This window comes from Lepisosteus platostomus, chromosome 2, assembly GCF_059453375.1.
Source record: "Lepisosteus platostomus isolate fLepPlt1 chromosome 2, fLepPlt1.hap1, whole genome shotgun sequence".
Taxonomy (NCBI): domain Eukaryota; kingdom Metazoa; phylum Chordata; class Actinopteri; order Semionotiformes; family Lepisosteidae; genus Lepisosteus; species Lepisosteus platostomus.
In genome coordinates, this window is record NC_142612.1 from 15,351,775 (window position 1) to 15,365,040 (window position 13,266).

A 13,266-nucleotide genomic window follows, 5' to 3' on the forward strand; every position below is an offset into this window, starting at 1 on the left:
AAAATTATTGTTTTTACACTGCGTTTAAGTTGGATAATGAGCAAAGACTTTTGAACTTTATCTGACTTACATGGCTCAGTAAAAAAAAAACACGTGTATGCCAGAACAACTTAAAAAACAATATGAAACCCTTTTCAGAGAATGTTTCAAGCATTGTTCTTCCAGTTTCCTCCCCTTTCTGTGTAAGTGTGGAGTGCAATGTGTCTGAAACTTCAATTGAAGTACTGTACTTTGAAGCTTTCAGATATTAGAATGACAGTGCTGGTATGTTACTGCGTCAGCAGTGGCAGAGGTTTGCTACACACAACCACGTGGATGTATAATTCCCTACTCCAATGACCCCAAATTATTGAACTGAGTCATGCTGGAATCATTTCCCGATTTACCAGCTTTATGATCCTAAACAGATTTTACACTAATACACCATTGGTATTTTCAAATGAATGCTAGACAATCCTATATTCCTCCACTTAAACAATTACAGACAGTAAATAAGAGACTTAAACTAAGTTCTATGTTCGACTGGATATTTTCTACCTGCATTCAAGTAGTTTGTACAGAACCCATAACGAGGTATGAACACAATTTGCAACACCTTACAAATTTCACTCAGTATATTTAAATTACAGCCCACTACTTAAGATCAATATTGACAAAAGGCTTGGAAATGTAAGATACTCTGATAGCACCCTAAAATCCTGGCGAAAACAAAGAACTAAGTTTGAGAAAGTGAAATTCTGTGTAGAATGAACAAGTGTCTTTTACTTTTCATGAATTATACATGTCTAATTTCCATTTTATTTCTGTACCGAAAGGAATGAAAACTGCAGCAAACTAGTAGCATGTGTGGCGTTGTTAATACCTATAAAGTAAATGTCTCTTTACGTCTCACTGCAACTGCTCCTGTAGTGCACTGGGAGAACCAGGGTGGGCAAAAAAGCTCCTCTGATGTCCCCATCCACCTCTTCAAGGCAATGAGAGAACTGCACAGAGCCTAACAGGCAGGTTATAGCAGAGGCACGTCCCTCACTAGAGGAACTACAAGCCCCGCAGGCAGTCTGGGAACCACTGGAGTCCCTGTTTCATGGCAGGCGATTAATCCCACAGAAGCTGGCCGTGACGCTCTCCAGCTTCTGACACGACCCAGGCTTGAACCCGCGACGTCGGGACCAAACCCGCGCTTGGAATCAACGCCTATACTGGCTTGAACAGCTGGGGGCCTCCGAAACACATGGATTTCCTAAGATCAGTCTAATTAGCTGAAGCTAATGTCACTCCGACAGCACATCAAAAAATAGTGGCATCTGCCTGTGCCGGGGGCAATCATTTTCTCTTTTATCTTCAAAGAGGGTAAAAAGAACTTCATGATTTGAATTACCATCATTATTTTAATATCTAACCAATGCGTTCCTCTTTGGAGCTTCTTACAGTGAACAGAATAAAATTTCCATTTGGTCCTTAAGTAGATCATGACACCTAAACTTGTTAGTACTGTAGCTTCTACGCTCTAGTTTGATTTCTGAAACAGCTAACAGCACTATCCAGAAACACAGGATAACAGTACCGACCAAATAAAATGGCACAATCAAGAAGGCCCGATGCATGAAAAAAACTGTTATGTGGTTTCCGAAATCTGGCAGACGTTCAATGCAAATGTGTTTGATGGTGCACTTCAGAGCAGGTGTTTCCACCTTACTGATACAGCTATAAGAAACCTGTTCTGTTCCGAAAGTGCTTTAATCTCATGAAAGACACATGGCCTAAATAAAACAATTAAATTGTGTAAAAAGACATAAACCAATCAGTGTTAAATTTGCCCTCTCTAATTTGCAATCATCTTGCAAGTTATTAAATATAAAAGCAATCCATCAGTAGTGAATACAGTACAGTATGTGCAAAAGTGAAGGGGTAATATGTATTACATGGGCTTAGTGTAATGGTAGGGGGAGTACATTTACAGGGTTCTAGTGTACTGTGGAATCCTGTGGGAGTGGCAGAAAATTAATACTGGCTGTATGATGCCTGTTATTGTTCACTTGCAATGCTTCAATGCTTTGTAACTTTCTACTCTATATATGTAAAACACAGTTCCTTTGATGCAAGACAAAAATTCTGAAACATAAGAGAATAAAGTATTATTGTATCATATTTTGGGATTTGGAAGCAGGAACTATTGAGCTACAGTACATTTGTGGTCTTTGTTCAAGCTAGTGGAAGACTTGCAACATTTTTTGTACAACAGCTCCTTCACATTCTGTAGCTGCTCTCGAGTGGTCTCTGAACAGTCTATACTGTATATACTGTATATGGAGGCAAAAAAAACATAATCCCACTGAACTCAAACATGAACTTAGACTTCTTAAAAGAACTCGATCTGCAGTAGTTTCTAATGCATTGACCTTCAGAAAGGTTGCCTACGGTATTTTTCACAACAGCCAATCACTAAATCAGCGTCTATGATTCTCGGAAACAAAAATAAAGCTTTTCAATTTCTTCTTCTCCTAATGGTAGAGAATATATTGGGGGGAAATGATTTATACAAAAGAAATAAACATGAAGAATGTGACATCATAGGCAACCCATCAACAAGCTTAAATAGTGAAGGCACAACCCTTAAATTTCATTTTTCCAATACTTATGTTATGTTCTCACATTAGGGCTGCAAAGAAGGTCAGAAAAAGTCCCTTCAGTTAATTTGCTGAAAGAGTATTTTTTCCCATGTGAAAAATCAGATCTGCCCACAACCGGCTCTCCTTATCTTTAAATCCTTCCCATATCTAATAGTACCTAAATGTGGGTCTTGTTGTATCAAAATCCAGCATTGTAAGAAAAAGAAACAAGCATGTACAGTGTGTGGTCAGGAAGCAATGAGAAAGAAATATTAGCAAAAGTATTTTATAAGACCTCTCCTCAATATGTGCCACAATGTAAAGTAAATATATTTCTTCAACATTACATGGAATCCTGTTTTCATATTTTCCTATCACAAAAAACACTTTACTTAAGTGCGCACTGAGATTAAACAAACACAGCAAACCACACATGCACAAAGAGCAAAGAGCATGCACAAATTGACAAACAATTGGTAATGTACAATCCTTATCATGAGACTGTATGTATAGATTTGCAAGCAAAGGTTTCCAAGCATTATGGATTTACCAAATGAATGCACATCTACTGATGCAAAATGTTGACATTAATATACAATTTTATATGAATGCTGTTCTTATTGAACAGAATGTCATATTTTGACACTAATATTTTGTCAACTTCTTACCCAAATAGTATATTAAAAGCATTCTGACTCATAATGTCAAAAATGCCTAACAAGAGAATGAGTCCAAATTACCTCAGTAGTGTGGAGGGGGGCACGGGGCTGTTGCTTCCAGAGTTTAAACCCTGATTGGGACGTTACTATTGTACCCTTGAGCAGGGTACTGTACTTCACTCAGATTGCATCAGTACATGTACTTCTGTAAAACGGTCTCCGGGTCATGATTATAACAAATTGAGAATTTGTTCTCACTTGACTTACCTAGTAAATAAGGGAATACCAAAAAAAAAAAAAGATGTTCTACCTTCACAACTCCAGAACCACAACATGAAAGAATTGCAAAAACCAACACAATACAATAAACCAAATTGAACGCAACAAGCAGTTACAATTCATGACTAGGATTGCAATACACACTTAAAGTATTTGTAATAATGGAGTATAGTAAAAGATTATAGTTACCTTTGTTTGCCAGTACTTAATTGCCAAGTCAGAAGCTGGTTGTGGTTGCAAGGTGTGTTTTTAAATAACACTCCATAGATATACTCTAAGCAGTGTCTTGGTTTGGATAACTCTAAGGAAGATGTAACGCAGCCAGAGAGGAATTAAGTCCAACTAGCTGCCACAGTGTCACCAAATGAATAGTTGAGGCTGCTCTGAAATTGAAGACACCTGTTCTGCATTACAGAAGAGTTATTGGGTTATGGTGAACTATAAAACTATTCGCATGCTTTCCCAGTCTGTGTCATGTACCCACACAACGGGTCGCTGTAGTATTTGTGTGCTTTGAACCGAAAGGTTGCTTTGACTTTAAAATCCCTTTTGTTGTCTGTGCCATGGCACATGAAATGGCAATGAAAATATGAAACAGGCTCACCATCGGGTCAGAATGATAAAAAAGAGCTATGCTTCCAGACCAGGGCAAGGAAGTCACAAGTACTCCAATGCAAATGTATAGTACATGCACTGTCAGTGTAGCTTCCTATTTATTTTTGTTATACAATACTTCGGAGCTCTGTAACTCTTTTACATTTGTCTACTTCCGATGGTTTTTCATCATAAATCGCACAGCTACCGCTTCTCCCAACTATAGAATGAACACGGATGCAGTATTAACTACTGCTCGGCTTTAATATTTTATCGTTATCGTTCTAGCCATATATTCCACTTTTATTTAACAACAACCATCTCCATTTATTATTGAGACAGTTTTACCCTATTACACAATTGTAAACGTACAGTATACCCGGCCTAAGTGGTGGCCAAATTGCTTAAAGCTTATGTTCCGTCACTAGCTCATTTCAGCAACAAGCTCTGTACCACCCTGTGATTCACCTCTCCCACAGCCGCTGCTTGCCTCAGCACGCAGATATAGTAGTATTGGTCAAGACAATAGTACAGTAGCAGCTACACTACACAATATGTCAAAACTGAGTTCAGGAAACAAGTACTGTACTTCGCACGCCCTGTAACGTTACTCAGAGTGGACCGTGGTTTTTCGTTAAAACTAAAGTGCATCAAACATAATCATTATGATGTGATTGAAATTACAGAAATTATTTCTAATGAGAAGAAAATGCAAGGTAACTTTATTTGCATTATACTGTATATCGCGGCAGCACTGGAGAGCAATAGACATAATTAACTGCCTCATCAAACCTTCAACCTAGCACCTCAGCATAGTTAAGAAATGCAACTTCCAGTTACAAACTTTTCAAAACGACATGAAAATCTACGAGCAACCTCCATTTTCGAAAAAAAAACCTATAAATTAACATTATTAATATGGTCATAATAAAAACAAAACCTGCATGATGATTTGTTTCCTCAAAAAGAATCAAAATACTTACAAGGTATGAAATGTGTCTGTCGAAGAATACGGAGTCTCCCATGGCTTCAGTAAATATCCACATAGAACTACCAAATGTTGAAGCAAAGAGAAGAAATTCAATGAACTCCTAAAAATGTACGCAAAACGTATTCAAATCTTTAATGCATAATAATAGCAATATTATACTATTAATGTTTTTTAAATCCATATAAAGAATCCCCAGCTCGCTCTAAAGCATCATGCCTAAGTCACGATCACTGGTGAAGGGGGCATTATTCATTCCAACAAATACAAAATAATAAATACATTTTAAAGTACTGAGCCTTACAAAAAGCCAGTCTAACTACATCTGTACTCGCACAATACAGTACTTGATCACCAATGCTTTCTGTTGACCGTAGCAGAGGAAGACAGTTTATGATAAGCAAAGGCGGGGCACCTCTAGGGGGGTTCTCGGCTATCGACGGGACCATGCGATGTTCATGGAAAAAAAAGGTTCTCTGAACTAAAGTCGAAATACATTTTAAATAACTTTAAGGAACACTGTATTGCATTTCATTATAGAGTGTGTGATTTTACCACGTGTCTAACACAGGGTCTCAAACGCAACTGCAGAGTGTCTAGTGTACAGGTTTGATTCCAACCTAGTCAATTAAACAATTAACCTGATTATTTTCTTAGATATATTTAAGATTTTTCTGAAAATCATTCCACGGGTTATTTACTCAGAACATCCATTCCGTTAAAACCAGTTACCCGCGAAACACCTTGCAACCAGATTATAAATATTACAGTTATGCAGCTGGTTAAATAATGTAACTGAAAATAATTTCAGCCTACAATTGTGCATTAAACAAAGTCTGCAAAACTATTGTATACTGTAAGAAATATACAGTAAGGTGTTTTTATGACATTAAGGTAAAATGAATTTCTTGATAAAATGTGTTATTATTCCAGTGTTTAAATATCAAAGCAAGTTGCCTTCTTTAAAAACCTACAGCACATCAAACCAGATTGTAAATTCTTTATTTAAATGTTTTAATTGCATAAAGGGAAAAGTTTCCTATCAGAATCTATAGTTAGATTGTCTTATCTCCAAATAAAAGCATAACAACGCAACCAATGTCAAGAACATCATGAAACAAATTGAAAAGAATAGCATATGATGAATATATTAAACTGTTTAACTTAAAATGAGTTATAAATGACAGCACTGTTTTTTGTCAGTACTTGTCTTACTCTGTTTCTCGTAAAAATATATTATAAATCTGTCTGATGTGCATATCTTTGTAAAGGAGCTCTTAGAGAAGCCACCAACATTAATATTTCTTCTTTAAAAAATAATAAAACATTATTTTCACATTAGGGACTTTTTTTTTGTCTGTAGCTGCGTAGTCTACAAGACCTTTCTCTATTTGCTTGGGATTTAAAAAAAAGGCTAAAACCCCAAGACAGCAATGTCAAAGGCAGGAACATTAACAGGCCTTAAAGGCATTAACAGATCTACTGTACATACAACACAGAAAGCATAAACAGCAAGTCCCTGCAGAATTCAACCTTGCTTGCTAGATAGAGCAAACTTCTGTGAAACTAATTTTAAGAGCACAATAAACTTGAGATAGTAACTTGCTTTCTAATACACAATCACTTTTTAGCTACAAAATCACTGACTTTGCTTCTTGAAGAATATGAAATGAAAAGGCTGATATTCTCCTTTGTCAAACATGTCTGCTAAAAGTTTGTTTTGTCAAGGGTAGAAGTGTGTGCTCTCTGCGAGGGATAGATACCAGAGCAGGAATATTATTGGACATTAACAGTGACACCTTTCTTTGGCGAGTATTCAGCTTTTTTAATGAAAATAAATTTCATTTGACGCTAAACTGTAACTCTTTTACATAAATGTCACTATGAACCAGAGATGAAAGCTACTGTAGGTTGATCATGTCCCAGGATGAGACATTAACTATCCATTATTATATAACAACTAGAGCAGTAGAATGGGAAAAGGCAAGATCTAAGAGAATTTAGAAACTGTGATTATGGGTACAGGCCAAACAATTGCTTAAACGGTCTTGCTGGAAGGCTGCTCAAAGACCATCAGTCATCATCATGTATTAATAACAACACAATCCAGGGTGAATTTCAGTGAAGCATTCATCTTCACAGTATCCTGTCAACTCCACTGTAGAAATGGCAGGCATCAGTGAGATATTAATGACTGAAACCCCTCAATAAAATTCCATATAATACATTGTGATAAGTGGATAATGTGGCCTTTCCAGACAGGCACAGGTCACACAAAAGAAGCAAAGCCACATACAGTACGTTGGCTCAGATAACTTCATACGCTACATACAGTACAAGTGAATGCTCACAGCTAGTGCAGACTGGTTCACAGAAAGCATGTGATGATGCAGTATGTGTTACACAAACAGGCATCACAAAGGACCCACAGAATGCTTTCTGCAAGCACAATAATTACTAGTAAGTGGGCTCCATGTAGCTCTTTATTCTATTGCAAAAAATAGAATAAAAAGGTTTACATAGTTATGTTCGTTAACAATAAGCTAACATTTGCTGGGAGGTAACTAAAGCTTAAGTTGCACTAAAAACACACACACACAAGTATGCCACGTTTGGTGACATCATGCTTTCTACATTCTGAAAATTAGAAAAGCTTAGTAAAGAAATTAAAATCAGCTGGGGTGCAGTGAGGCACCCTTTAAAAAAGAGGAATTTGTGGAAAAAAACATCTGAAACCGAAGAGGATGTAGAACTAGGGCTAGAGAAGACACATTGTTGAGCAATGAAGAGAACGTTTTCCTGCCAGATTTCTGAAGGAACAAAACACATGACTCAACATACAAAGACTAACTTTCATCTGGAAAGCCAACTTTTTTTGCTGTTTACCAATATGCAACAGCATTTGCATTTAGTTCTTCAGATAATCAATAACATTCATAAATCATTAACGTTCTAATAATAATAATTATATCTGAAAGTGTTTCCTATCATAGGAAAAGGAATAGGACCGGGGCGCTTATACAGAATGAAAATGTGCAGATATTCTTTGCCCCAAGCTTTTAATACTGGACTTTTAACACATTTTTCTCATTAATTTATGTTCTTTGGCTAGACGTAGATGATGCTTCTACCAGATGAAACCTTTTCTCCTGAAGAAAATCAACAATATTTATAGTCTCTACTATTTTATCTCCAGGATACAAACAGTATAAGGTTATTATATATTCAATTTGAGCTTTTTTAAAAGTTGCCTTTGTAATCAAGCAATGTGTTTTAGAATTTAAATAACCAATAATTAAAAGAAGATCTAAAAATACATTTTTTGATTGCAAGGTTATCATATGATAGGAGTGATATGGAAATTGTTTAGGCATTTGTATAGATGCAGTAAAAAGTGCAACATCTGCCTATTTATTTGAGTAATATACAGTATAATTGGTCAATCCATTGGTACATTTCTGTGTTAGAGATGAAAAACTATTACTTTAATAAGATGTTCTTATCTGAAGTTGGCTGTTTGTAATCCAATATGTTGTAAATCCTGGAAATTCAGCACAGATGCAAAGGAACAATCTGATGAAACCCCTTTTTATTTATGGTACCCATCTTCTTGCGTATGTTGAAGACCAAAGGCTTTTCTTTGAATCTGTAAATCAAATGTTCCTTAGACATTCACACATTTCTCTCGTACCAAATTCTGTACGGCCTAGACATGAAATATGCTGTGAATGTCTTTAGGTTTATAACAGGACAAACACTACAACTTCTGGACACGCGTGCAATCTTTCAAAAAGCTGACGGATAAATGTTTGAATCTTGATTTTTTTTTTACCGAACATGAAACGAAGAGGCATTTCATTTTAGTTTTAAATATGACGTATTGAATTTTATGAGTGTAGCGGAGTCAGTCCTTGGAGGTGTCAGAGAGGAGGAGGAGGTGGGATCCGTTTTTGGCTCCAATGTTTGCAAACCATTAACCGAAGGGCTGGGGTACAGCTCGATGATAAAATGAGGATATCACAGGATCTGCCTCCCTAGGATCTCCACACTCCGGTTAGCTATGCTTAAGGGCAGGGCAGCTAATTAGTTAAATAACTTCACAGGTGTATAAAAACATACAATTGCAATTTAAACTTGATATAAAGTAGCTTTCAAGAATATATTAAATCGTAACTATCTGGGTTTGTTTTTCACACTTTATCAAGATGGCTTCAGGTTCACATGCTGTAAACTGATAGGATTTTAAGTTGTGGAGAAATATCTTATGAAAATGTTGCCAATGAGGGACCTTATTTCATTCTTCATTCATGTTTCAAACATAATAGCACCTCACTATGCTCAAACCTGAGAGATAAATGAAACTTTCTAGTTGCTGCTAACCCATGTGAATAAATTCCTTAATTTTTCCATTCATTTTCTTATTTCCCTTTTACTCCTGCTGCACTTTCTCTCCACAGTCTCCAGCACTTTTAGCATCCTATTGCATAACCCAGCTCCCCATCCACCTCCCCTACCTCAGCTCAGTACTACATCACACACAATGAGTTTTGGCAAAACTTTCAAATCAAAAATCAAATCAAATCAAAGTTTATTTATCAAATGCACAACAATACAGCGTGCAGCAGTAGTTGCTGGCAATGAAATGTCTTTAAATTAATGCAGTACAAAAAACAACAAAAAATAAAGAAATAGACAAGGACGAATGGGAGCTCACAGGGCGGCACCCTACACTGTGGGTGCCATCTTACTCTTTCTTTCTTTCATGTCAACATAATTATCATTATCCGTCCCTTCAGGAATCGCAATCACCGATGTTACTGAGACATTTCGCAACAAAGGCCAGAAGATACGAGATGACAGATAGAGCAAATGATCACCTAAGAGATATAAGGAGGTGTCACAATCTGCACAAACTCCAAACGATTATCAGTGTACAGTCACCTCCAAAATTATTGGTGTCATTGATAAAGACGAGAAAAAAGGTTGTATAAAATAAACACTGGTAATGAGCTGCAGTGCATTGTAATTTTGCAACATGAGGAATATACACCCAGCTGTCTAATTTCTAACTGCTTTAAACAAAACAGGGTCGTGGGGGAGCCAGAGCCCATCCCAGCATGCAACGGGCACAAGATGGGACACACCCCGAACAGGATGCCAGTCAATCGAAGGGCACACATACTGTACATGCATACATTCCCACCGGGGCTTATATTCCCATGGGCCAATTGACCTACTAGTATGTCTTTGAACTGTGATCATCTCACACTCACACAAAACACAGGGAGGACATCCAAACTCCACATAAAAGGCGCTCTAGGAACTGCACCCCAAGGACCCAGTGCCGAGGGGCAACAATGGTAACCACTGCGCCAGTGTGCTGCCCTCAACTGGACACCATCCATCTGATAATTTAACTTGTTTAATTCAGTGATGCATGATTTACTCTAGTCTGTAGTCTTCTCTCTCCTCACAGCATGTGCTCTTTTTATTTCTTCAATACTCAGATTAGGGATATTCCCTCAATGAGAATACTTTTGTCCCTGACATGGGTGACAAATCACAGATAATCCACACTCCGACAAGCATGGCTCATTGCCAGAATGGGGCCTCATTTTGTTCCAAGTGGTTGCAATGGCATTATATACTGGCTGATGCTCTCCCTCATCAAATGAGAAGTCACTGATGAGCTGGTGTTCTGCTTCATGCTTTGAGTACTTTTCAGTGAACATTATTTCCTGAAGGTGAATTGCTGGATATGCATGATTTTTTTTCCAGGAAAGTGATTAGAGTTTCTTAGGAAGTGCAGAGAAAACAAAAACAAACATTTGTAGCGGCCTTGAATTTTATTCATGAGTAATCTAATAGGATTCAATGAAATGTACTTACACTGTATATTTTAAAAGGTGTTCAACCATTTAAAAGTACAAGTACATTAGAGTAGAACAGCCTTGTTTTTCATACTACTATCTTATTTTGCTAAAAAATGATTTTGTTTTTGCAGTTCAGCATTTTTTAACCAAAGTGCCGTTTCACTCATACATTCTAATGATAGCATCTTACATTTCATAAGACATTCACCCATTAATAAACATAACTAATATTTAATGGTGAATTTTGATTTCAAACTTTTTTAAATTGTGGACCGTAATCTGGGATCAACAATCTATAGTACATACATGCTCATATGATCATTAATATAATCGGTTGTCTGTTTTTTTAAGTTTTAAATCAATTAATAATAATTAACATGTGAAAACGTAATCTCTGAAGAAATTGACTTTAAAAGATCATAATAAAAATTCAGCAAACAGTAACTGATAAATGCTCACTAAACAAAAGCTCACTCCACCAGAGAAAATATATTTGTACAATTTTATTACCTAATTATGATTCACAATTTGCAAATATCAAAATGTCACTGTTTTTCAAGATGAAAGAAAAAAATAAGATCTAACAATATTGAATACCTTCAGTTTTTTTCGATGACATCTCTAATTAATTGTTTTAAATTATATGTATATAACTCATCATGTTTCCAACTCTTCTACAGTCATGACAAACAATTTTTCAGTTGTTCACATATTAGTAAAAATAAACTAGATATCTATGCTCTAGTTGGCTCGAAACTCATGTCTTTAAATAACCACATCATAAATCAGCAAGACACAGGAAAGCTGAGCAAATACGTCAGCAAAATAGCAAAATAAAGGCCCATTTAGAGTTTGATGATGTTTGGGACCACCTCTGAAGAAAAAAAAGTTCTAAATTAAGCAGATATTTTATCACACGTCAGGGCATCTATTGTATTCACTATTGCTGTTGCACAAGCTTAAGCTATTTCAAAAGTAATCATATGAATCTGCAATGCCCTATTAACAAAAACAAAGGGCATCGCCAAATGAGACAATATTTGGTACAATACAGTGGAAAATATATAACATACTTAAAAAAGCTGTGAAGTTATATGAAATCATAAAAAGAAATTACATGAGTCATTATTCATGTCAGTTTTTTGGAGGGAAGTACAATTACTTTGAAAAACCTATGTAGTTTAGTCTATTGATGCTTAAACATTTTGGTGTTAAAATAAGCCTTTCCATACATACGACAGTGTTAAATAATGTTAACACTTTACTTAGGCAGATTCAGACAGTAAATTGATAGAAGCAGTTTCCTAATTCCCAGCAGGCAGACATTACTATAATTAAGATGAATATACATCCTCTTATTAATTTTGTTAGCTCAATCCTTCCATTTCCTCCTCCATCTCTGTACTGGTCTCAGTTGCACTCTGTTATTAATACACTTTCTGTGAAAAGGAAAACAAAAGTGTCAAATCTCTGGCGTTCCATCGGAATAAATCCTCAGACAGACAATCACTGTCTATAAATAAAATAAAGTCTAACTTTATTTTTGGTCTTTTTTGTTGTGGCTGGTTATGATTTGATGTGATGCTAATGCTTCCGTTTCATGGTGGTGAAAAACAAAAAAAATGTAGACTTGCAGATAACAAGAATTCATTAACTATTTCACTTAATTTTTTCTTAAGTGGTCACAGTGTGATGTCCGGTGAAAGAACATGCTAAAATCAAGTGCCTTTGGGAATCAACAAGCTCCTTTTTAAAACAATGCAGATGAGGCAATGTTTTTTAGAGAGAGTCTCCTTCTCTCTTAGGGAAAAAAAACCCTGTTCTCCAGTGGTTTCCTTGTTAAACTTGGGCTCATCTCTAGATTGATCTAACCAAGGGGAGCGGATCTGCCTGTTGATTAGACGTCCTGCTGGTAAGAAGATGTTTGCCCAGTGCTGTTGGCCCCCACACGTGCTTCTCTGATATCAGAGGCTAGTTTTCCTTTGTTGATGTCATACATACAGTATGGAGCTTTCTATTGTGCAGCAATAGAACCAGGGGCCAGGGAAGAGGCTGTTCAGATCCGTAGAATGGCAGAAGATTCTATCCCAAACTTATTAAATTTACCCACCCCTGGGTGTGACGACCGCTGAGAACTAGATCCCTTGTTATCATATTGGTTAAATGGAAGTACAAGGAGGAGGAGGAGTGTCTTGTTTCTTGAAATGGCTTTTGGGACACTAGGGGAACATGGGATACTTATGAGATGAATGTTACTGTTCTGT

General features: G+C 36.5%; 1 protein-coding gene across 6 annotated transcripts in view; it reads right to left on the reverse strand.

Moving 5' to 3' along the window:
* LOC148676007 (rho GTPase-activating protein 6-like) overlaps positions 1-13,266 on the reverse strand; it is a 162,438-nt gene that overhangs the window by 71,221 nt on the left and 77,951 nt on the right. For 2 of the 6 annotated variants that reach the window (XM_088600173.1, XM_088600190.1), the window contains exon 1: positions 5,125-5,496. The exons of the other annotated variants lie outside the window; for them this stretch is intronic. In XM_088600173.1, coding sequence (XP_088456299.1) covers positions 5,125-5,187 — 63 coding nt within the window. In that variant the 5' untranslated portion in view covers positions 5,188-5,496. Of the gene's footprint in view, positions 1-5,124; positions 5,497-13,266 lie in introns of those variants that run through there. 6 annotated transcript variants of the gene reach the window in all.